Source organism: Phaenicophaeus curvirostris, chromosome 2 (genome assembly GCF_032191515.1).
Source record: "Phaenicophaeus curvirostris isolate KB17595 chromosome 2, BPBGC_Pcur_1.0, whole genome shotgun sequence".
In the NCBI taxonomy this organism is placed as follows: domain Eukaryota; kingdom Metazoa; phylum Chordata; class Aves; order Cuculiformes; family Cuculidae; genus Phaenicophaeus; species Phaenicophaeus curvirostris.
Genome location: NC_091393.1, coordinates 117,302,870 through 117,329,112, shown reverse-complemented (window position 1 = coordinate 117,329,112; position 26,243 = coordinate 117,302,870). Strand labels below are relative to the sequence as shown.

Below are 26,243 nucleotides of genomic sequence, written 5' to 3'. Positions count from 1 at the left end.
TAAATTGTTAATTCTAACTTTTATTCTTATACAGTTTGCAGAATTGAGTTGAATATGATTGCTGCATGTTTTAATGTCGGGAGGAACGGGACTATAATACAACCAAAACGTAGTGGTAAGTTGAGCAGGTAACATGAAAAGATGAAGTCACGGAGATGATTTTCCTATACATGTTTTTGAGAAAATTAGAGTACGCAAGCTGTCCTAATTGGAAAAACAAAAGGGAGACAGGAGCTTGTTAAGATGAGGAACGAAAACATTGGTTTCAGGTTAAAAACGGGCAGAGTGGTTTGTTTTGCAGCGAGAAAAAAGGGGCGGTGGATGGCGATTGGTGAGATAGGAGAGGGTTCAGCAACACTTGCTCTTCCAGCCCGTCACCCCACCGCCGCTGCTGATATCTACATTTTCACTGTTGGGCTCTTTTACAGGGGTCTGCAAGGAAAGAAGTGGGAAAAACAAGTTAGGTGACTCTGGAGACATCCTGGAACAAGGTATTCAGAGTGAAGAGGCAGCAGCTCAGAGAGACTTAATCACCAAATAACATCACAGATAAACAAGGGCCGGGAATGTTGGGAACCCTCCTCCCCACGCCCGCAGAAGGACACAGACGCAGCTGAAGGGGGGTTTAGTTTATTTTGTTTTAAATAAACAACAACCGGAAAGCTGGGAAAAACCTTTTTGAACTCGGACCACCCCAAAGTAAAGGAAAACCATTCCTGGATCCTGCTTTTGGAGTCGAGGCTCAGACCTTGGCGCAGCGAGTGAATCACGGCACACGACCAACACAGGCTGAGGCTAAATCCCATGAACTAACAACCTTTAAAACCCACGGAGTCATTTATGGATAAATAGGGGGGTTTCAAAGCCTCTCCTTCCAGTGCACTGGGTCACCAGCTTCTGAGAGGGAGGACAAAGCGGATCCGTCTGCGTCACGGGATGCCAGCCTGGTTTGGCTGAAGCGAAGATCAAAGTCAAGTGGGTTTGCCCAGATGCTAACATCTACTTTCAGCTGTTTAGCAACTAACACAAACACCAGCAGAACGCCGTCGTCTCTATTCCTGTTCTCATTCTCTTTGGCATGTCCTTGCACAAGCAAAACCCCCAGATAAATACACCAAGGGCCAAAATAAAAACTTAAAGGTCAGAAGATCGCTGAGATGCACTGGCTTGACCTTGCTACCAGAGGCCAGAGATTCCCATCCAGCTTCTCACAAAAGGTCTGTCAAAACCTGGTTAAGAAACAGCTCAGAACCACAGCAACAAACCAGACACCCTTGAGCAGAGGGGTATTTAAAAGGATTGAGAAAAGGTTCAGCATCTACCCTTGCACTGAACTTCTAACCAGCTAACTCTGATGCCACTCTACCCACAGAGAAGTGGAAGACAGCCTCAGCACGGGGCAGTTCCTACCACTAGGCTCAAGCACAGACACACCATGCAGGGTCATCGTTCAGGAGCGGAGAACACGTGCTCAAGCTGGCCAAACCACAGCTCAAGCTCCACGGGGTGTCAGCTCTGGAGAGGCACAGCTTGATCATAAGCAGGAATCATTGAATCACTGAGGTTGGAAAAGATCTTTAAGATCATCAAGTAGAACCCTTAACCTCACACTGACAACCCCACCACCACTAAACCCTGTCCCCAAGCACCACATCCACACAAACCCCTCCAGGGCTGGGGACTCCACCACTGCCTCAGGCCATCTCTGCCAGGGCTCGACAGCCCTTTCCATGAAGGAACTTTTTGTAGAATCACAGAATCATTTGGCTGGAAAGACTTTTGAGATCATCAGCTCCAAACGTACCTGTCCACTGCTAAATCACCTCCCTAAGCACCTCATCTACCAGCCTTTTAAACAACTCCAGGGATGGGGACTCAACCACCTCCCTGGGCAGCCTGTTGCACTATCCAATCTAAACCTCCCATGGGGCAACTTGAGGCCATTTTCTTTCATCCCATCCCTTGTTCCTTGGGAGCAGAGCCTGACCCTTGCCTGGCTCCAACCTCCTTCCAGAAGCTGCTGAGAGTGATGAGGTCTCCCTTCAGCCTCCTCTTCTCCAGAAGAACGCCCCACCCCTAAGAGCACAAGTCACTGGAGCTGGCCCTGAGCCACCCACATACCCAGCCCTGCTCAGTCCTGCAACAAAGCAGTGGCAGCTTTGTTGCACGATGCGTTTTCTACTTGTGGAAGCTATCAGGGACACAACTACAGGGATATCCTGCAGCTCTGGGCATCCAACGATTCAGATACAGCCACAGGAAAGACAGCCACCTCTCAGTACACTGTGTGTCTCAGGAGTGGGGAGCTAGCCCGCAGGAAGAACTGGTGATCCATGTTCTCTTCTCAGTTGCAATACAACCTCACAATAAAACCTGCAACGCGGAGGCTGAGAGGGCCAATCACTGCAAACAAGGCAGGAAGCGACAGATCCCATTCATCTTTTCTATCACCTAAATGCTTTCCAACAGGCGCTGCGCGGGATTTAGACTCTGTTGTGCATTGAAGAAGATGGTGACAAAGAAAGGATGTACCTTTTCTACACCAATGAAATGTTTTAACTTCAAGGATGTGTATGACACAACCATGAGTGGAGGGGCAGGACAATCAGGAATTCCTCAGCTCTGTAACATACACCGTTCGATTCACACAGTACCCTTACAATAATGAAACATCAAACAACCTCTGGAAGCTTAGAACATTCAGATGTACCAAATTCCTCATTCAGGGACCGGTCAGTGACAGCATCACTGAATCACTGAGGCTAGAAAAGCCCTCTGAGCTCACCCAGTTCAACTGTCAGCCCTACCTCATCGTGACGACTAAATTATGTCCCCAAGTGCCACGGCCACATGGTTTTTGAACTGCTCCAGGGATGGGGACTCCGCCACTGCCCAGTGCAGCCTCTACCAGGGCTTCACCGCTTTTTCCATAAGGAAATATTTGCTAATATCCAATCTAAACCTCCCCCGACACGATTTGATGCCATTTCCTCTCAGTCCATCACCTGGGAGCAGAGCCCCCCCGCCTGGCTCCAACCTCCTTTGCAGGAGCTGCAGAGAGTGATGAGGTCTCCCCTCAGCCTCCTCTTCTCCAGACTAAACATCCCCAGGGCCCTCAGCTGCTCCTCATAAGACTTGTGCTCCAGAGCACATCCTAGCATGCCAAAGCCAAAAGCTCAACAGTTCAGGTAAACCCCAAAGGCAACAGAAGCTGAAATTTTGGGACACTGTTTCCAAATGCAGCCAATGAGCACCCACCTTTCGAAGAATGTCTTCTGCTAATGTGAGGAATGCCTTCTCGATGTTTATATTTGCTTTTGCGCTAGTTTCGAAAAACCTAATTCCGTGCTCTCTAGCAATCTAAACCAAAACAGAGAGAAGGAGGCGGTTAGCATTACTGCAGTCATTCAGTCGGTGCTGAAACAGCTTTGGGATCAGTGGCGTTCATAAGCAGGGAAGATTCTTTCAGCCGCACCAGGCATCAGAAGTATTAGGTAGATAGTGTTACAAAAGATGTGGAACTTAATGATTCAGAAACAGCAATTAAAGTGTATTAAATCACAATCAGTATCTGAGATGACAGACATCATGCAAGCCTGTGGCATAAGGAACTCGGCAAAGGATGCTTGAACAGTTGCAGCTATCAAAGAGAGCAGAAACTGCACCTGAAAACATTCCATTCAATGCAGCTTCTGGGAAAGCATTCCCGGGGTTACAAGCCATTAGGAAATCCAGCCCCCCTGCTTGTTCCCAGGCAAATGCCACTGTGGCACCTCAACCACTCGGAGATGGTGGGAAGGCCTGGCACGGACTTTGCTAAGCAGGTTTCTGCCCAACGCTTACCTGTTCACCTTTTGCTTTGGGCACAACTCTTTTGTCTTCCATGTCACACTTATTTCCTAACAGCATCCTCTCCACATCTTCGTTGGCGTGCTGGAATGAGACAAGAGAGAGGTTCACAGCAAGAAGTCGAGATCCCCTTCCCTTCTGCATCCCAGGCCTTTTGGAGTCCAACTAAATGTGTGCAGGCCTTCAAGTCCTGCACATCCCCAAGTCATAACAGAGACTGCTGAAAATTGCTCCTCAGACCTTGCCTTCAGATTGAATTGCTCACACACCCTGGGACTGGAAAAAGACAGCAGTCCAGGTCTGACACAGCTCTGTCTCCATCCCACTGCCAGTCATCTTTCCACTGGTTTTGTATTCCCATAGCTTAAGTGTGAAGTCTTCCCTTCTGAAAAGCACTAAAGTGCTGTTCCACAACAAAGATTCTCCTCATTCACATCAAGAGACTATCTAATCTTTGTTAGCTTGTTAACCTGCTTCAATTAGATGTGCCCGGTGTTATGTGTGCCAGGCAAACTCGTTCACAGATGTGATGCTGTGGAACACTGCGGGACAAGAACCACTCCACCCCATCACATCTACAGCTGCCATCGACCTTGATGCACTGGGATGGCTCCAACCACACTGCTGCTTCTCTGGTGTTTGAAGGGTCCTTCACACAGTTTCACTGCAGGAAGGTAAATCTTAACAGCTGCAACTGTGCTTCATCCAGCCAAATAACCAGAGAGCTGGTAAAATCCCTTTGGTCTGAGCTAACGAAGAAAGGGAAATGACAGCTCTCTAGCCTCATGCTGTTCCACTGATGTTGCAATCATCAGAACAAGTCTGTGCATCAGCTTCGGGCTTCAGCTCCATCCCAGCACTCCACACAGAAGTGAGAAACTCCTGCAGTGAAGTGGCACATGGACCATACAACAAGTGGACATAAAACAGGACACTGCAAAGGGAAACCTGAAGTGAGCACCAGGCTAATGCTCAGGATCCGAGGAAAAGCAGGCCCATATATGAGTACCTCCCATCCAAGGACAGGCTGAGAAGGGTTGGGCTCGTTTAGCCTGGAGAAGAGAAGGCTCTGGGGAGAACTCTGAACAGCCTCCCAGTACAGAAAGGGGCTCCAAGAAATCTGGGGAGGGGCTCTTGATCAGGAAGTGCAGGGGTAGGATGTGGGGGAATGGTTTTCAGCTGCAAGAGGGGAGATTGAGATGAGATCTCAGGCAGAAATGTTTTCCTGGGAGGGTGGTGAGGCAGTAGCCGAGGTTGCCCAGAGAAGTGGTGGCTGCCCCATCCCTGGAGGTGTTCAAGGCCAGGTTGGATGGGGTTTGGAGCAAACTGATCCAGTGGGAGGTGTCCCTGTCCATGGTAGGGGGTGGAACTGGATGGACTTTGAGATCCTTTCCTACCCAAACCCTTCCAGGATTCTCCGATTCTTTGACACACAGGAAATCAGTTCTGTTACGCAGAAGTGAGTTCCAAGGTTTTGTCAAGGAATGCTGGAAGAGCAAAACCACCTTGGCTCTTCAGTTACTGAAGTGTTGCCAACATCTATCACAGTAAGAGAAGAACATGCTGAAGATGCTCACTGGACCAGCAAAAATGCTCCAGCAGCCACAGCACAGCGCATCACTTAAGTGGATAACTGAAGGACTTTGAAACCTGCCATGAGAAGCTTCTTGGAAAGTCTAATCTGAATTTACTTTCACCCAACAGTCTTAACACTGCTTTATAGTAGAACTAGCAATAGAACTGCCAAGGGAAAGAGATCCACGCAGCCAGTGCTCCTGCTTACAGTGCCAACCCATTTCCCTTTCCCCAGGAGAATCACACTCAGCTTTTTCCTTTGGGTCACGAGGAGGAAGAGCAACCAGACGACAGAGGCAGATTAAGATATTATGTAGAACTGGGCTCTGAAAATGTTCACTTTCATGCATACGCACAAACTGCCCACACAGCAACAGATGTCTTCCAAACAGAGCCAGCCTCTCAGCTAATTCCAATGCCCAGAACAGAAGTGCACGGCGCAGAACACCTCTGCAGAATGTGTGAAACTCAAATAATGAAGCATTTGGCAAGGATGAAGTTGTAACAGCTCTAGGTTCCCCGGCTATTTCTAAATCAAGGCTTAAGCACCCTGGAGAGGAGCGTCCTTGTGCGTAACAGCAACTCAGAACCACAGCTTGCTTACTAAAAGTTCTCCTTCTTGACAGGATATCCTTGGCAATGTCAACTCACTGGAAAAGCAAAACTCTTGATTATTCCATTCACAATTTATATAAGTGGGTAACACCAGCCACACATTTTAGCAAGAAGCCTCAACACTGCATCTGGAGCCCCAGAAGATTATAGGACGACTTTTCTCGTCATTTCTGCTAATGCACCTGGTTAGTGAGCTTCTTCCATCATAAAAAAAAGCTTCCTAAGGCATCAAACAAATCCCTTAAAAAACAACAGGAGCCACACACCCTTCTCAATGCACCTGGAATCAGCTGCAGAGGTTTGTGTGGCACAGACAGGAAAACACAAGTTTGGTAAAGCCGCTCACTTCTTAGACACACGGTACAAGCGACATCCACTGCTCACCTTCCTGTATAACACTGTGATTTTAAACAAAGCCACACAGTCTACAGGCTTTGGTTTCCAGCTTACACTTAACTTGCCGCAGAGCCTCTTCAGGCACGGTCTTGCTCCCCTGACTCCTGTGCCCACCAAACTGAACATCTTTCCAGAAGCAGCGCTTTCCCACTGCTCCTGTGAGGAAATTCAAGGCCCAGTATCACATTTCTGCTCTGTAAGAGCTTTCACCAGTCTCAATGCTTGAACCAGCAATGCCTGGCAGCAGTTCTGCCAATGCTCAGTTCTACAAGGCCATCTTCATGCTTTCTAGGAAAACAACGGAGCTGGAAAATCCAAGCATTTGTTCCATTTGGTAACAGCATAACAAAAGCATGAACTAATAGCATCGCTCGCTGCTCTAACATCTCAGGACTCTCAGAGAGTGAACTCTTGAGGATCTAGGCACTGCGTATTTCCACATCAGTTTCTTCTGCTTCACGTGACCTTACATCATCCTTTGGTCTCCTCCTCTAACATGGACACCAGCCACGAAGGTCTGAGCACTCTGTGACATTAAACAACTGTGGTTTTGCCACACTGGCCCTAACGGCCATTAGAAACCGGCAAATACTTCCTAATATCAATTCTGAGGGAGTGGAGGTGATCATACTGATTATCTCCAAGGATTTACGAAGTCATGCTTATAAAATAGGTCAGTACTAGGAGTGACGTATTCCATAGCGTCTCTGCCGCCCGTGGCTGAGCGCAGCTCCTCTCCACACCACCTTGTGGCGGCAGCTCCTCCTAGAAACTGCAACTCCCAGCTACCAGAAACGTTGAATGGTTTGGGTCCGAAGGGACCTTAAAGCCCATCCAGTTCCAACCCCCCTGCCAAGGTCAGGGACATCTCCCACTGCATCCGGTTGCTCCAAGCCCCATCCAACCTGGCCTTCAACACCTCCAGGGATGGGGCAGCCACCACTTCTTTGGGCAGCCTGGGCCAGGGCCTCCCCACCCTCACAGGAAAACATTTCTTCTTAAGATCGCATGTCAGTCTTCCCTCTTTCAGCTTCAAACCGTTTCCCTCATCCCATCCCTGCCCTCCCTGATCAAGAGCCCCTCTCCAGTTTTCCTGGAGCCCTTTTCAGTGATCTAAGTGGGGGGTGATCTAAGGTCTCCCTGCAGCTTTCTCTTCTCTGGGATGAAAACCCCCAGGGTTCACTTACACCTCCTGCCAGGGCAGAAGCAGAAGCTGCAACCTGGAAGCTGAGCTCCTTGGAACTCACCACATGCTCTATCGGTGGCCACAAACAGCTCAGCGGGATCTCACAAACATCACTCACCTCGTCTATGTTTCTGAGCCACTTGCTGATGTTCTCAAAGCTCTTGGCGTTGGTGATGTCGTACACTAGCATGATCCCCATGGCACCTCTGTAATAGGAGGTGGTGATGGTGTGAAATCGTTCCTGCCCCGCCGTGTCCCTGTGGAAAATAGACAAGAGCATATATCAGAGGCGAGCCCAAAAGACACACAGCTCTTAGACAGGTGTGTACGGCCTGGTTCGTGCTCTCCTGCACCGCTACTGAGGATGTGCAGCGTTGCCGAAGAGCAGGGCACGCTCTGATGTGCACATGCAGCAGCTCCTAGCCCGGCTCCCTCCCAGTTCCAGCTGACCACTCAGAGAACACCAAGCTTCAGTAAGCCAGGCTCATGAGGGTAGGGAAACCCAGAGTTGGGGGTTTCTCCTTCAGATTTCAATTTAAAGAGGATTAGTTTCTAAAACCCACATTTTGGAGTCAGTGGGCAGAGACAGATGGTGCTAGACTGCTCAGCTGGGCCTACACGGTAAAAGAGGCAGCTCTTCAACAGGACTGGGAGCTCCAGCAGCGGAGCATATGAACAACTCAGAGACATCATGGCCCCACATGCCCTCCTCTCCTGTTCCTGACCAGTTTCTCCAAAATGAACAGAAAAATAAAAGCCATCTCAAAACTCTATCTAGAGTTTTTAAGTCAAACACCACATGCACCGACCAACTTGATCAGACACCGCTAAAATCCAGCACTGTGGTTTCCACAGAATCACGGAACAGTTTGGTTCGGATGGGAACTCAAAGCCCATCCAAGTTTCCACCCCCTGCCATGGGAAGGGACACCTCCCACTGGATCAGGTTGCTCGAAGTCCCATCCAGCGAGGCCTTCAACACCTCCAGGGATGGGGCAGCCACCAGTTCTCTGGGCAACCTGAGCCACAGCCTCAGGTTGCTCGTTGTGAAACATTTCTTCCTAATGTCTAGTCTAAATCTTCCCCTCTCCAATTTAAAGCCATTCCTCCTCACCCTACCACTACAGGCCCTTGTAAAAGGTTCCTCCACAGCTTTTCTGGAGCCCTTTTCAGTACTGGAAGGCTGCTCTAATGTTGCCCCTTCTCCAGGCTGGACAACCCCAATTATCTCAGCCTGTCCTTGGATGGGAGGTGCTCCAGCCCTCAGCTCATCCCTGTGGCCTCCTCTAGACCAGCTCCAACAGATCCATGTCCTTCGTATGTTGGGGAACCCAGAGCTGAACGCAGGGCTCCAGGTGGGATCTCACCAGAGCAGAGCAGAGGGGCAGAATCCCCTCCCTGGCCCTGCTGGTCCCACTGCTTTGGATGCAGCCCAGGACACGGTTTGGCTTTCTGGGCTGTGAGCACTCACTGCCGGCTCATGTGGAGCTTCTCATCCCCCAGCACTCCAAGTCCTTTTCCCCAGGGCTGCTCCCAATCCATTCTCTGCCCACCCTGGATTTGTGCTCAGGATTGCCCCAACCCAGGTGTACGACCTTGCACTTGGCCTTGCTGGCCCCCAGAATGTTCCCATGGTCCCACTTCTTCAGCCTGTCCAGGTCCCTCTGGATGATGTCCTGGCCTTCTGGCATGTCAACCACGCCACACAGCTTGATGTCACCTGCAGACTTGTTGAGGGTGCACTCAATCTCTCTGTACGTGTTGTTGATAGCATCCTCACCCCAGTCACTTGCCCCCCAACTTGCCTATATGAAGCAGGACAGCATCAGCTGAGACTCCCCAAGGCCATCAAGACCTACGGCATCAGCAATTACCCCCGCACCCCCAACAAAGCTGGGAGCTGTCGCAGTAAGGATTTGGATGGATTTTACACAACTTGGTGCTCGCCACACTGAGCTATTACTCATCACTTATCACATCCTCTACACCTATAACTAACCTGCTTCGTTAGCTCCTGTGTTTTTTTCTGGCACCTAGAGCTAAGCTGGTGGGTGAAAAGAACACCTGGAGGTGTTCAAGGCTAGGTTGGATGGGGCTTTGAGCAACCTGATCCAGTGGGAGGTGTCCCTGCCCATGGCAGGGGTTGGAACCGGATGGGCTTTGAGGTCCCTTCCCACTCAAACCATTCCATGATTCTAAGAAAGCTGAGGAGGGAAACAACAGAGAACCTGGAGCGTTCCCCTCCTCCCTCTGTTTTTTTAAGATAAGTACTATATTTGCCCTTTCCCCTCCTTAATGGATTCCCCATTCATTATTCAGAGATAACTCCTAATGGATGTGAGATTGGAGACCTGACTGCAGCAATCAGAGGAAATGAGTTATGGCTTTCCAACTACCCACAACTGACAAACCCACCCTGAGCAAACAGCACACGAGACAATCGGAGACCGCATGCCCTGGTCACTGCCCTGGCTTCCCACTCTTGCTCAGACCTCTAGGATGTAAGAATACGCTCCAGAGCCACTGGTGTGCAATAAATCCTTTATGTCAGCACATCTGTGGAAGCTTGTTGGTTCTCCAAGCTAAAATACACATAGAAAAGGACTATTAGGAGAGCCAAGGAAAAGGAAGCCCTGTTGCACAGGAGGAAACGGAGACCTTGGATTATTCAGCTGCAAAATGAAGATGAAATTGTCCCATGAGACCGGGGAAAGGAGCAGTGCAAGGAAAGTGAAAAATCTATTTAAATCATCCTGATGCCAACATTAAAATATGCATAAGCTATGGCACATTAGAGGTTTAACCAGCAAAGAGAGGAATTTCTGGGACAGCTTTACGGTTGACCTGGCAGAGACTAAAGGAACCTTAAAATGCACCCTGATGTGTTTATGAAAGATTTACACAGCTGCAACAAGAAGAGATCATAGCTGATGCTTGGTGAAGAGCCTTCCAGCCCACGCTGCTCAAAATAAAGGTCTTAAACACATTAAACCACATAATTCCTCACAAAACAAAGCTTGGAATTTTATTACTGTCCTACTGGTTCTTCTGATAATGTTTTTAAAACCATGCAGCAGAACATTGCACAGAAGGAACCATCATTGACAGCAGGCAGGCACTGGCAGCCTGAGTGGCTGAGTCCAAGATTTCCCTTCGCAAAGGAACATCTGTGAGATACCTCCTGGACGGCAAATTTCAGCTTTGCTGAAAAAATATTCAGCCAGGAAAACACCTCTATAAAAGTGCAGTACTGATTGTTTTCTAGGCAGGGAGACCTGCCAAGAGAGCCTCTGCCTCTTGAGTCACACACACGCTGAGTGGTCCAAAAGGCTCTCAGCATGAAGGAACTTTTAGGTTTTCCTAGGCTAACTGCAAAAATTATTGAGACCGATCATAGAATCATCTCATCACAATCTCCCCTCTTGCAGCTGAAAACCATTCCACCTCATCCTATCCATGCAGTTCCTGATCAAGAGCCCCTTCCCAGCTTTCCTGGAGCCCCTTTCAGTCCTGGAGGCTGCTCTAAGGTCTCCCCGCAGCCTTCTCTTCTCCAGGCTGAACAACTTCAACTCTCCCAGCCTGGGTTTACACGGGAGGTTCTTCAGCCTCATCTCCATGGCCTCCTCTGGACCCACTCCAACAGCTCCGTGTCCTTCCTGTGCTGAGGTCTCCAGAGCTGGATGCAGGGCTCCAGGTGAAGTCTCAGCAGAGCGGAGCGGCAGAATCCCCTCCCTCACCACACTGGCACTTACAATATTACACTCTTCATAGCTGAATTTTCAGCTCTACTACTCTTGTTCCTCCAAAACATTCCACTGCTTTCACACCGATAACACCATATTTTTCTCGATCAGCCACCTCTCACGTTGATTTTTGTTCTTCCTCCCTTCTCTGTACTATGAGCATTGCTATTTTTCAAGACATTCATCAATGTCAGCCCTCCTAGATTCCACCCCTCAGAAGTGTTTCTGTTCCCAAAACTTTAATTCGTTTGTCCCCACCACAGGGGATTTTCTGTATGGCATCACATCATACACTGTCACATCAACAATTTTTCTAAAGACACAGATTGTACAATAACCTCATCAAGAAGCTACTCACTGCTTCTACGTGCTTTCACCCAGAATGTGACTCCTCCTGAGGGATCTGCACCAAGAGTTTTATCTCAGCCTGACCCTTTTTTTTCTTTACTCCTATATATATTTTAGAGGTCAAGGCGTGACTAAGACACTGTTGCCTTCGGGGGGCGTTGCCTCCGGAGGCGTGGCGACCTGGTTCAGGAACGGCACGGTGACCAAACCCAGGTCACTCGGTCCATAAGCTCGCAGACACCAATGTGGTGGACGGCAAATGGCGTTTATTGATACGTAACACAGCCTTATATAGCCTGGGCTTACGACGTCACTTCTGTCTGCTTACATCATGAACTAATACGCAATTGGCTACCCGGGAGGGGGTCCTACCTTTCCGTACATCGCGAGATCTTCCGACCGCCGGGCCTTAGCTACCCACAGACACTGCCACGTCTGCTCGTTTTCCATGCTCAGGAAGAGGCAGCAGCTCTTGCCCTGCCCAGGGAAGGAGCAGAGCTGATAGAGCTGGTTTATCTGTTCTCTGCAAAACTCATTGCCCAGCAAACCCTGGAGTGCAGAAGCCACAGTAAAACGCACCAACATGGCTTTGCCAGCAGCCAGAGAGCAACTCCTAGACCAGGGGAGTAGCAGGACGAAGCCTGAACGTGGGTGAGGGAGAATCATGGAATTATTTCCTAATAGTCCATCCCACATTACTTCAGAGCCCTTACTCTGTTGGGATAGAAGATCCAGAACAACGCAAGTGTTGGAAGGAATGGTTTGATCCGGGCTGAACATCCAAGTGTAACCAGTTTGGTGAACTCGCAGCCCAAGAGCTGCCCAAAGATCAATCACTGCTGCTTCGTGTTCCCGATGGCCTCTGTGCTCAACGTTCTCCGTTCCTCTCTCCCTGCTGCTTTCAGTTCCCAGTGGATCTATACCCATTCTTCCGCAGGCAGCTCCACCTGCCCTGATGAGCACGGTTATCCTTTGTGGGTCCCCGCTGGACTATCCCAGCATGCCAAGTTCCTTCATCAACCCAGTGCTTCCTTACCAGCTGCCTACGCATCTTATTCAACATCAACACTGACAGCTCCTCCCCTTGCAGGGCATGAAACCACTAAGCCAGCCAACTTCTGCTTGCAGGATTGGGATATGAGGAGCAACTGAGACAGCTCAGAGTGGTGGTAACGAGGAGGACTCCAAGTACATTAATTAGGAAGGATAAGCATTCACCCAATTTTCCTCAGACTGAGGAAGACCGGTGCTTCCTTCTAACTGCAACACAGCCATCTGCACATACAAACCTCAACATTATTAAGCCACAGAATATTTTTATTAGGTTGCAGTGGGGAGGGGGTAGATTTGAGTTCTCAGCAAAGTTCTGAACTCTCAGTAAAGCTGGAGAATGCACCAGCAACGTCTGCTCATGGCTGAGGAGGGAGTCTAAACAAACAGTCTGGCTAGGAAAAGCCACAAGCTTTCCTGACCTGACATGTTACCAGGCTGTTGGCACAGAAAAATCTCTCACTAGATGTGCACAGCAAGCTAAAATGAGAGAGTTTAACTTTTGCCTCATGTTAGACTTTCCTACAGGAAAGCAGCCGTGTTTCCAGTCATCTGAGAAACTCTGCAGCTGAGCATGGAAAACATAAAACAAGTGCAGACGTGGATGACAACCACAAGGCTGTGAGGCAATCTACAGCCACAAAGCCAAAGCAACTACTAATTAAAGAATCCCAATTTTAAAACACTTCCCACTAAATCACAGCCTGCGAGGATCCTGTCCTCCCCAGCAGGAGGTTTGCCAACAGCCTGCCCCAGGGAGCAGGCAGCGACAGTGGTGACAAACCCAATGCAGAGCTCTTCCCAAGTGTTTTGGGGATACATATGGAGCTTTGTCACTGCTGAAAGCCCCAAACATGACTACAAATCAGATACCTGAATGGAATCCCAGAAAGAGTGAACCCTTGTGATGAAAACCTGCTTCTGAGAGGAGCCATCCCACTGATGGATGTGTGTTACTCACCATATCTGCAGCTTGATCTTCTTTCCTTGTAATTCAACAGTTTTAATCTTGAAGTCTATCCCTAAAATAAACAAACACAGAAATCAGTAATTAATATTTCTTAACAACAAAAGTAATTCCACACCAACTCCAAATTGCTGCAGACTAAACAGCTTTCCTCTTCTTTCACTGAACTGTCCGATAAACCCAGGCTGTCAAAGTAAGCCAGAACACAAGAGGAGTGCAAGGACCATCACAAGCAGAGCCCTAAAGTGTCTCCTGAGCTGAACACACACATGTGGTTTATAGTCAGTCAGCCTCCAGCCTCAGTAACACAATCAGAAGGGTTTAAACAATGTGAAGCTTAAAGCCAGTGATAAAAGACAAGTTACCAGCCTAAGCCGGTACCCAACTGCTGCGACTCTTCATCCAGGCCCACGCCTGCTCCAGCCCTGGGTGCGGGGTGAGCAACACCACAACTTGACAGGAATGAGCAACCACAACTCTCAGCACAAGTATGCAAGACCATCCTGACAGATGAGATGGTATCCAAGGAAGCTGGTTTACCACAGGATTTGCAAGGACTGGAGATGAAGGAGAGTGTCTTGGCAAGACTTTGGAAAGGGAAAACTATCAAAAATGCAGACAGATTGTGAGCAGAGACCAATGCTGCAACCAGGACTGATATTTTCATTACTAATATTGCTATTATGAACTGTCCTGCTTGAAGTCCACTGCTCACAGGAGAGCGAGGTGCTGCATAAAGGAAATTAAAATATGAAGCTGCTAAACGTGAAGACGGAATAAAAGCAAGGGAGAGCTGTCAGTCATACAAGATCATAGAATCATTATGGTTGGAAAAGACTACTGATGCAGCGTTACCCACCTGTTACCCAAGAACAACTTCTGTGACCCAGCCAACTGACGGAAGGCTGGGAGACCACTGTTCGACTTCTGTGGAGCATCTACAATCCAACAGAGAGCCTGCCCTCCAAAAGGAAAATACTGTTTTGCCAGCACCTGGTGAGAACTTCCATAGTGCCATTGCTGAAGGCCCTGATGAAACCTCATCTGTGTACCACATATGAACTCATTGCTCCTCCCCAGAAGAGACGGGCTCACACCACAACGGATGCCATGCACATCAACCCCGGATAAAAAGCAGCCCATCAGCTCCTCCAGCAGATGAGACTTGAGGACCATGTCTTGTTCAAACCTTCTCCTCCTAAAATTGCCTACAAGACCCATGAGCATCGACTGTGCCCAGTGGAGCAGAAGCACCATGAGCCATCTCCTCGCAACGCTCTGACAAAAATGAGACACCCGAGTTCCAACTTTCAATTCCAATCACAGAAACACTACAGAAGATACTTCATGCTTCCCAAAAATCTGTTTATATACCGATGCTTTAAAAGGCAGCAGCTGCAACCACAAACTTCCCTCCTCAATCTACAAGGTCGTTATATACCAAGATTAAACAGAATTTATGGAACACGTTCTTATGTAAGGAGTCAACATGGAAAGTTGGCTTTAAACTCCAAGTACCGCTCCTTTCAGCTCTGAACTGCACACACCGCTTCATCTTAACACTGAAATACTAAAGTAGTAAAATCTTTTCAGATAGAAACCAGGAAATGGGAGCCTTTCTGGCAAGGGCACATAGTTTTAGATGGGGGTGGGGAGAGTCCTTCTCCCACAGCTCTGTGTCCTCCAGGGGAAGGAATGGGAATGGACACTGACTGCATGCACAGCCAAGAAGGGAGATGGAGAAGAACCCTTAAGTCAATACCAAATGCAGCTCCTCATGGAACCTCAGATAGTCACCAAGTAACCATTAATTGGAGCATAAAGGGACAAATTCCCCTATTTCTGAGGATTCAAAGCAGTACCGTGACAAAAGGACAAGGTTGTCATAGCATCATGGAATGGTTTGGGTTGAAAGGGACCTTAAAGCCCAACCAATTCAAGCCCCCTGCCATGGGCAGGGACACCTCCCACTGGATCAGGTTGCTCCAAGCCCCATCCAACCTGGCCTTGAACACCTCCAGGCATGGGGCAGCCACCACTTCTCTGAGCAACCAGGGCCAGGGCCTCACCACCCTCACAGGAAAACATTTCTGCCTAAGATCTCATCTCAGTCTCCACTCTTATAGCTTAAAACCATTCCCCCTCATCCTGTCCCTGCACTCCCTGATGAAGAGCCCTTCCACACATTTCCTGGAGCCCCTCCCTTTCAGTACTGGGAGATTGCTCTAAGGTCTTCCTGCAGCCTTCTCTTCTCCAGGCTGAACTACCTCAACTCTCTCAGCCTGTCCTCATATGGGAGGTTCTCCAGGCCTCATATCATCTCCATGGCCTCCTCTGGACTTGCTGCAACAGATCCATGTCCCTCCTGTGCATCAGCTTGGGACCTCCAGACCTCAGCTTCAGGTTGGTGCTCCATCGCTTTCCACTTCGTCAAAGCAGAGCTCCCTCCCTCATGTTAGGTTCAATCTATGAATGGATATTGGCTGGTATCACATGGATGTGGTTTGGACAACAACAGTCAACACAAAATCGCCCCAACCGTGCTGAACCATCCCCACGCTTCACAGCGTTCCACCAAGCTGTTTGCTGGGATGTAGAGCTCCCCAGCAACGCTATCAAACAAATGAACACGACATTTGCCGAGAGATCATAAATAAGAGTATTTTATGCAGTGACACTTAGTTTAAGGTTCTGTCCAGATAACACAGGATGTTTGACAGCCACTTTTTACGTGTTAACATAAAGTGAGCTATTAACTCAGCCAAAGAAATCAACTCTTCTCTGCGCTGGGAGAGATTTAGCCAGCTCTGGTATTTGGGGATAAAATAAATCTCTAATCCCATGTTATACGCGGCTTCCATCCCAATTACAATATAATACTGATTCAGCCTTCAGAACAGAACGATGGTTATAAATAGCAGTGACGATTTGCTCTAAATACTTCCAAAGGAGTTTTAACAGCCTGGAAAACCGAGAGTTCTGCATCGCTGCAGGACCCACTCAGCTCCAGGCCTTCTCCAAAGAAGCTGCTGGAGACACCAGACTGGCAGAAAGACTAAAGCTTCAGAGAGAGGAGACTGCAGGTACAGGGAGCTTCCCGGAACACTGAGTTCAGGGGAGTTTAAGAGGGTAGCAGATAGAAAAATTGAATGGCAGGCAAAATGGACCTATTGCCATCACATGAGGATAATGACAGCGCTAATGAATTAAAGATGAGCATGAAATTACTCCCTCATTAAGTGTCAATTAGATATCCATCAGCTTCAACAGGGCAAGCTGGACTTCGCAGAGAAATGAGGAAGCACGCTGCCAGCTACTGAACACTGATTGTAATTCCACACTTCCAAATAAACCCTTGGAAAGGTTTGTTCTGCCCCAGCTCACACAGTTCAATGGTGACATCTCCTTATGGGCAGGTTTCTGGCTCCCTGCTAGGTCTCCTTCCTTTTACAAATCATAGAATCACAGAATCGTTAAGGTCAAGTCCAACCACCAGCTCAGTCCCACTGTGACAATTAAACCATGTCCCAAAGTGCCACAGCCACATGGGTTTTGAACCCCTCCAGGGATGGAGACTCCACCATTGCCCTGGGCAAACTCTGCCAGGCCTTCAGTGAAGAAATTGTTCCCAATATCCAACCTAAACCTCCTCTGGAGCAACTTGAGGCCATAAACTCACAAACCAACAGCTCTTGAAGGCCATCAGTACCAGAGGGAGGGAGAAAAAGCCATTTTCCAGCCCGTGTCAGCGCTAGGACCGATGAGCCAGCCCTTTGCAGACAGCACCGATTGTGTTTGCATTCTTCCCAAACAAAGACCCCATTCAGCGCCGGGAGGACGCTGGGTGGTGGGAAACGTAATGTAGGGCAAGAGGGCAAGAGAGTGCCAGGAGTCGGACAGTCAACCTGCACGGCAAAGCACCACCTAACACAGAGCGCAGGCAGCACACTGTGTATCTCATTTGTCAGTCACCCCTCTGCAAATGCACTTTAACAGCACCATGCAAGGCAAGGAAAGCACATCTGCACAGAGCCACCCTTGAGTTCGTGCCTCTGCGCTACAGCCAGTGTGACGCTAACAGCACGATTACCTGCAGCTCTCGGCTCTCAACCGAACCCAGCAGAACCCGAGCTGCATTCAGATCCCCTGATGAGCACTGGAGCCATAAACGGCCCCTCTCACCACACCCTCCCCAAGGAGATAGTCTTGTGGTACAGGCTGCAGCACCTTCCAAGGTTTTAGGCTGCATCTGGACGCCCCACACTAATCCCCGTCACACAGGTCAAGCACGGTGGAGCTCTTACAAGTGGTGTAATAGGAGAACACTTTGTCCTTACTGCTAACTTAGAAACTGCAGTGCTGGGTGAAGAAAGTGGCTGACCAGGAAGAAAGAAACCCATCCCTGGAGGTGTTCAAGGCCCGGCTGGATAAGGCTCTGAGGAACCTGACCCAGCAGAAGGGGTCTCTGCCCATGGGATGGGCTTCAAGGTCCCTTCCACTCCAAACAAGTCTATGATTCTATAATCCGCTCTCCTTCTTTGAATGAACGACTTCCCAACTGACATAGTAAGAGAGAACACTGCTCCATGGACACCTACACACAGAGTCCAAGCTGTAACACTTCATGGTCAGCACACCCCACCACTGCAGAAAAACCTGCATCCTTCAGGAATGTTCGCACCCTACAGCAGCACCCCAACAACAGCCCCAAAATGTTTTCATTTAAACAGCAAAACCAAAGTAAAATAAAACTTTTAAACCGCACAAAATTACAGCAATAACTACACCTGGACGCTTTTAAAATTATAGAAACCTTTGCCCAATCCTCTTCCACAGAACTATTTGATCCCAAGATCTTATGATTCTTGAGACAGATTTATTATATTCTAAGTCTGAACACCCTAAGGCAGAAGATGACTTCTAAAACAAACTCCTAAGCCAGACACTGCTTTAGGAAGTCAATTAATGTCTAGAGCATCACACTTGATGCACGCTTGACTCCTCTGAGCCTTCCCAGCAACAGCTTTGCAAATACATTAAGCCTGGAATTATAAACTCCCCAAAGTCACCCTAAATCTCACAAATAAGAAAGACATTGAGGGGCTGGAGCACAGCCAGAGAAGGGGAACTGAGCTTGGGAAGGGGCTGGAGAACAAGCCTTATAAGAGGAAGCTGAGGGCTCTGGGGCTGCTGAGCTTAGAGGAGGCTGAGGGGAGGCCTCATCACTCTCTACAACTGCCTGAAAGGAGGTTGTAGTAAGGCGGGCGCTGGTCTCTTCTCTCAAGTGACAGCAACAGGACAAGAGGAAAGGGCCTCAAGTTGCACCAGAGCAGGTTCAGATTGGACATCACGAACAATTTCTTCAAGGAAAGGGCTCTCAGGCACTGGCAGAGGCTACCCAGGACAGTGGTGGAGTCCCCATCCCTGGAGACCTCATCCAGGTAGATGAGGTGCTGAGGGATCTGGTTTAGTAGTGGACAGGTACAGTTGGACTCGATGATCTCAGAGGTCTTTTCCAACCAAACAATTCTATGAAGCAAGCTCTAATACTTCAGAACGCTGTTTTATTGAGAATAAGCAGTTAAGATCAAGCATAGTGCAAGAGAGCTCCCACTGTACATATATGTCCTCCTTCCAAAGAGAGCCCTGCACAAGTGTGGCAGGCAAGAGTGGAGTGTTCAGTTTGAATTAAGTTCTTGGTGGTCTTGGTTACTACTAAGGCCTTTCAAACTATTTACTCTACAAGGCATTCCTACAAGCAAAGGATGAACACACAGCATTCCCAGCCATGCTCAGCATTTGAAGTGCCAACACTACATTTCAGAGGCTTTGTATGAACTTAATGTTTCCCCCTTCACACCTTCAGCACAGAGCAAAGTCCCAACACTGGCTTTTCCAGCTGTGGCATCCAGTGCTGGGACCCCGGACTTTGCTGTGACGATGCTTTGTATTTGCTGTGAATGGTGTTCCAAGTACCAGATCCAACAAGGAAAGTTTCTCTTGGAGCAATAGCGAACCCCAGGCCAGGTGATCATTGTGTGCTCAGGGACACTGGCACCACTCTATCCCAGCTGAGACCTGTGCGAGTACACATGGGTCACACAGACATAGAACGGGTTGGGTTGGAAGGGACCTTTTCAGTTCATCCAGTCCAATCCTCCTGCAGGAGCGGGGACATCTTCAACCAGATCAGGTTCCTCAGACTTCCATCCAACCTGACCTTGCGTGTTTCCAGGGATAGGGCCTCCACTATTTCCCTGGGCAACCTGGGCCAGTGTTTTGCTACCCTCACTGTAACACACTTCTTCCTTATACCGAGTCTAAATCTGCCCTCCCTTAGTTTAAAACCATTCCTCCTTGTCCTGTCACAACAGGCCTTGCTCAAAAGTGTGTCTCCTGCTTTCCTGTAGCCCCTTTCAGTACGGGGAGGCTGCTCTAAGGTCTCCCTAGAGCATTCTCTTCTCCAGGCTGAACAACCCCAACTCTCTCAGACTATACATATACAAACATGTACAAAGCTGGTTTAAAGAACTTGAACTCCTCATCTTGTTGAAAGCAAAAAATACCCCAGAACCATCCCAAAAATACAAACTCAGCAAACCTTGCACTGAACTCTGTTCTGATACTGCAGTGACTTCTTCAAAGCAGCTCATTCATAGCTGACAACCTTATAGATTAGATTGTCTGGAATAATCTCCATCCTCATTCCTCAGAAGCTGTGGCTGCCCCATCCCTGGAGGCATTCAAGGCCAGGTTGGATGGAGCTTTGAGCAACCTGGTCTAGTGGGAGGTGTCCCATGTGCTTTGATGTCCCTTCCAACCCAACTCAATCTGTGATTCCATGAAATCCAAGGACTGCTTTTCCCAGAAGGCCTCTCCCCTGTGCTGCCAGGCTGCAATCCCCACCCTCAGAAGGTTGCACTGGAGAGGCAGAAGCAGTCCCAGCAGGATCAGCCTCTCTCCAGCTCCCTGGGACTCTCCTTTCACTTGCCCAGGAGAGATAAGCAGAAACAGGCGCTCATCACCGAGTGCCACTTGTAAGAGTCACAGCTTTCTGACAAGAGTCCGTAGAACACTTTGCAAGACTGCAAACTGATCACCAGTCAGGCTGTTTGGGAAGAGGAGCTGTTAAGTCTCACCCTTCAGTAAGAGCCTGGGTGATGGCACAGCAGGTTTTATCAGAGCACAAAACTGAGCTGACATAAGGAACAGGAGGAAGGTTCAGGCGAGCTAGGACAAGCCTCTACAGCCATGGCAACTCTTTCTGAAATACAGATTTGCCAACTTTGGCAAAAACCATTCCACTACAGAGGAGAAAAAACCTTAATAACCACTCTCTAAGAGAAGCTGGAAGCCACAGGATCCTCCTTTACTGCTTGTGGGTTGCACTCACACAAACCTCTCCAACAGGTGGATCTCTGTGAGCATTAATTCCCTGTGAAGTAATCTTTCCCAGGAAAAAATTGCAATAAACCAATGAATGAGTCACTAGACAAAGCCTCAAAACCCTTGCTCAACTGAAGCAAGTCTGAATGCGATTATCAGAGACTGAGACATGAAAAACCTGGGCTACTTGGATTCTATTACACAGAGAAACTGTAGATTCAAGCAAGGAACTGGTAGCTCAGGGCATGACTGTTTTCTCTAACAGGACATTTATTCATCAGGAGTGAGGGGTTACTTTGCATTTGAGCTCGTTCTTTACCCTGATCCCGTGTAGCATGGTCAGCTACTTATCAAATCATTAAGGTCAGAAAAGCCCTCTCAGCTCATCCAGTCCAACCATCAGCCCAACCCCACCATGCTGACTAAACCATGACCCCAAGTGCCACGGCCACACGTTCTTCGAACCCCTCCAGGGATGGGGATTCCACCACTGCCCTGGGCAGCCTCTGCCAGGGCTTCAGCACTCTTTCTGCAAAGAAACGTTTCCCACTATCAAGTCTAAACCCCTCCTGGCACAACTTGAGACCCTTTTGCTGGAGAACAAAGCGAGCTGTAAATAACACAGGGTGCTCACGGAACACAGAGGACAGACAACACTCAGCGGTTATGCTGAACCGTGTAATAAAGGAACCACTCCACTAGTCAGACCTGAAATAGGAAACAGTCGCTCCTGCTACAAACGTACAGAGTTTCCTTCCACTCTCCAGAGTTCTGATGACTCAGGACCCATTCACTGCAGGGTAGGTAGCATCAACATGACTAGTTCAGAGCCCACAGGTGAGCCGAGCAGCCTCAGCGGTCCAAGCAAAGGGGCCCCAGACACGGAGTTGGCTCCCAGAGCCACCCCCTGCAGAAGGGGATGGGTAGAACCAACAGCAGCACCAGAACCAACACTGATGGCACGAGAAATCACAGAGCAGAGACACTGAAATAGCCTCTTGGCTGCCTTTGCTGTGCTCTTCTCACCTTTAATTCCATCACTGGCAGCATTCAGTGACCAGGGGTGTAACGAAGTACTCGAGATGTGAGCAGGCTACGGATTTATGTGGATTCCACATCTCAGTGTTTTCCCTCCAGTGAGTTTTCCCTAGTGCAGAGCATACAAACCAGAGCAGCAACAAGAACTTGCTCTGCCTGCTCTGCAAGGTTGCAAGTCATGACAATTCAGCATTCACAGAGCACCAGGAGCTGCATCTAAATAAAGAAACACATACCTTACACAGAACCTTAGGAAACACACATTTACAGAGTCACAGACTCCTTTAGGTTGGAGAAGACCTTAAAGATCAAGTCCCACCATTAACCTCACACTGCCAACCCCACCATTCAACCAGGTCCCTAAGCACCACATCCAGAGAGCTATTAAACCCCTCCAGGGATGGGGACTCCACCACTGCCCTGGGCAGCCTCTGCCAGGGCTTGACAACCCTTCCCATGGAGGAATCATTTCTAATATCCAATCTAAACCTCCCCTGTCACAACTTGAGGCCATTTCCTCTCATTCCACCACTTGTTCCTTGGGAGCAGAGCCTGACCCCTGCCTGGCTCCAACCTCCTTTCCAGGAGCTACAGGGAGCGATGAGGTCTTCCCTCAGCCTCCTCTTCTCCAGACTAAACAGCCCCAGGTCCCTCAGATGTTCCCAGAACCCTTGGGCTTCAGACCCTTCCCCAGCTCTGTTCCCACTCTCCAGATAGGCTCCAGCCCCTCAAAGTCTTTCTTGGACTGAAGGGCCCCAAAACTGAACCCAGGATTCGAGATGTGGCCTCACCAACACCAAGTCCAGGGGACAACCCCTTCCCTGCTCCTGCTGGCCACCCCATGGCCGATCCAAGCCGGGATGCTGTTGGCCTTCTTGGCCGCTTAGGCACACTTAGTTAACTCTGGTGGTCTAAGAGTGTTCCACACCACTGGGTTAGAGAAAACATCCACAAAGGCAAGTGTCCTGTTTGAGAGACTGGTTTGGATGAGCTCAGCATGGGAGGACAATGGGAAAACAACCATATGATTTAACTACTTTGACTCCACCACCCACAAGTGATGATGTGATCAGTGTCACATTTTTAGCCTTTACTCCTACATCCCACACCTCCAGCCCCTGATGTTGATCCCCCTGCTCTCATTCTACCCCCTGGAGGCCTGACACTTCCTGAAGGTCCTTCCCCATGTCCTCTATGCCTCACCCATTCTCGCAGCCCATCTCACACCAGGTTTGAGCATCCTCTCAAACCAACACCTGAGTGAATGTCCACCTATTTATTCCAAGGTCACTTGCCTCAATCAACACCACCCTGACAGCAACGGCCACACAGAACTGGTTTTCTTAACAATGCTTGCAGTAAGGAGCAGAGAACCTACAAGGAAACAGCAGCATCTCTGACTGCCAGGGATACCCAAAGTATCCTGGAAATGGATATTTTTGTAAAGCAGGTATCAAGAAAAGTCATTATGACCACACCTCTCTCTTCATAAAGATAAGATTTCAATTCTGGATTCCTCAGCACAGCAAAGACACAGATCTGTTAGAACAAGTCCAGAGGAGGCCACAGAGATGATCCAAGGGCTGGAGCACCTCCCATACAAGGCCAGGCTGAGAGAGTTGGGGTTGTACAGCCTGGAGAAGAGAAGGCTGTGGAGAGAACCTACAGCAGCCTTCCAGTATTGAAAAGGGGCCCCAGGAAAGGTGTGGAGGGGCTCTTGATCAGGGAGTGCAGGGATAGGATGAGGGGGAATGGTTTTCAGCTGCAAGAGGGGAGATTGAGATGAGATCTTAGGCAGAAATGTTTTCCTGTGAGGGCGGTGAGGCCCTGGCTCAAGTTGCCCAGAGAAGCGGCAGCTGCCTCATCCCTGGAGGTGATTAAGATGTCCCTGCCCGTGGCAGAGGGTTGGAACTGGATGGACTTTCAGGTCCCTTCCAAGCCAAACCATTACATGACTCTACAATTCTATGATGACACGAGTTGTGGTGAGTAGGGTTACTGTTAAGTCTTCACCCTCGGTTTGTCCGCTCATGTGATGTTGTGCATCTCAATAACTCACTCACAGCCCTGCTTTAAGAACGCAGTTTCCTAAAATCTAATCAATCAATTCACCTTTGGCTTTTAACACCCGATTTGCTAAACTAGAGAGCGTCTTCCTTTTCAACAGACTGATCAAGTCCTACCAGCCCCTCCTGGTGACACCAGGGCTTCTTCCTGCCCCTTTTTCCAATTGGATTTTATATTCCCTCTATAGAATCATCCTTACAAGCCAGGTTTCACTGATACCGGATCAATACAGATAATTACAGAGCTGGTCACATTAAGGGAGAACATGGGACTTGAGCAGTAGCACTGCTGCCAGATCATCTCCTACCAATTAATCTATTCTTAATGAAGCAGATGACAACCCTGCGAGACAGCAGCTCCCTCAGTGTGACCTACATTCTTCCTTTCGAGATGCCTGCATTTCTGGTGCTTTCCGATGCTGTCGCACATCATGAGCAAACAACCAACTGAAACAAGAGCCAGTGTTGCGGGGAGATTTGATTTATGCAAACCAATACAGACTGATAGAGGGGACTCAGCGGAATATTCATTTTGGTGACAAATGTAGCCCTCTGGTTTACATTCCCCCAAATATCTGGCTTAATCCCCCAGCACAATAGAAGGCTGCTGTTATCCAGCCTGACCTCTTATCTGGGAGAGGCCACACACTGTGCATTCATAGAATCACAGAATTGTTAAGGCTGGAAAAGCCCTCTAAGCTCATCCAGTTCAACCATCAGCCCAACCTCACCCTGCCGACTAAACCACGTCCCCAAGGGCTATAGCCACACGGCTTTTTAACTCCTCCAGGGATGGGGACTCCACCACTGCCCTGGGCAACCTCTGCTAGGGCTTCACCACTTTTGTAGTAAAGAAATTGTTCCCAATATCCAATCTAAACCTCCCTGTTTCAACTTGAGGTCTTTTCCCCTCATCCTGTCACTCGTTCCTTGGGAGCAGAGCCTGACCCCTGCCTGGCTCCAACCTCCTTTCTGGGAGCTGCAGAGTGATGAGGTCTCCCATCAGCCTTCTCTTCTCCACACTAAACAGTCCCAGATGCTGCCAGAACTCCTGGGCTCCAGACCCTTCCCCAGCTCCGTTCCCCTTCTCCGAACGCACTCCAGCCCCTCAAGGTCCTTCTTGGAGTGAGGGACCCAAAACTGAACCCAGGATTCCAGGTGCAGCCTCACCAGCACCGAGTGCCAGGGGACAATCCCTTCCCTGCTCCTGCTGGCCACCTCATGGTTGATCCAAGCCAGGATACTGTTGGCCTTTTTGCCCACCTGGGCCACTGCTGGCTCATGTTCAGTGCTGTTGACCAGCACTCCCAGATTCATTCGTGTCCTCAACATCTGCAGTGACGAGAATCCTCCTGCTGCCTCACTGCCCGCATACCCCAGTGCCTCACCAGGGCTCTCCGAGCAGCCTGCCTCGCCCACCGCCACACAGCAGAGAGGGGAGCAACCACCTCCAGCAGGACGAGGCAGAACCACAAGAGTGAAGGGCACTTTCCAAACTTGAAATTCTGTTTGAAGCGTTCCCGTTTCCCTTCAAAGCGGCAGATGAGTCGTAAGCATGCAGGCTCCCTTTGTGCATCAACTCCTTTCAAGGATGCGTATTAAATCTAGGTCAAGTCTACAGCATCCAGCGCACCAAAAATCTCCTCTCACCGCCAGCCTCACCTAAAACCGCCTCAGTGCATTCTTCTGAGATTTTCATTAAAATCACAAGTGAAAAGCTTCACCATAATTCCTGACTAAGTCACTACAAGTCAATATTGCTACCAGAAACTCTCTAAGAGCTCATGGGGCCATAGGCCAAGTGCTGGATCCTGCACTTGGCACACAACAGCCCCATGCAGCACTCCAGGCTTGTGGAGGAATGGCTGGAAAGCTGCCCAGCAGAGAAGGACTTGATGGTGCTGGTCAAAAGCATCTTAAAACGAGCCAGCAGTGGCCCAGGTGGCCAAGAAGGCCAACAGCATCCTGGCTTGGATCAGCCATGGGGTGGCCAGCAGGAGCAGGGAAGGGATCGTCCCCCTGCA

The 26,243-nt window shown here is 49.1% G+C and overlaps 1 protein-coding gene across 1 annotated transcript in view; it reads right to left on the bottom strand.

The window, feature by feature from the left end:
* Window positions 1-26,243, bottom strand: part of RAB10 (RAB10, member RAS oncogene family) — a 44,089-nt gene continuing 17,846 nt past the window's right edge. Inside the window, exons 2-6 of the mRNA XM_069850731.1 lie at window positions 13,724-13,784; window positions 7,740-7,878; window positions 3,844-3,933; window positions 3,259-3,360; window positions 1-432 (exon numbers count right to left, since the gene is read on the bottom strand). Coding sequence (XP_069706832.1) covers window positions 349-432; window positions 3,259-3,360; window positions 3,844-3,933; window positions 7,740-7,878; window positions 13,724-13,784 — 476 coding nt within the window. The 3' untranslated portion in view covers window positions 1-348. The remainder of the gene's footprint in view (window positions 433-3,258; window positions 3,361-3,843; window positions 3,934-7,739; window positions 7,879-13,723; window positions 13,785-26,243) is intronic.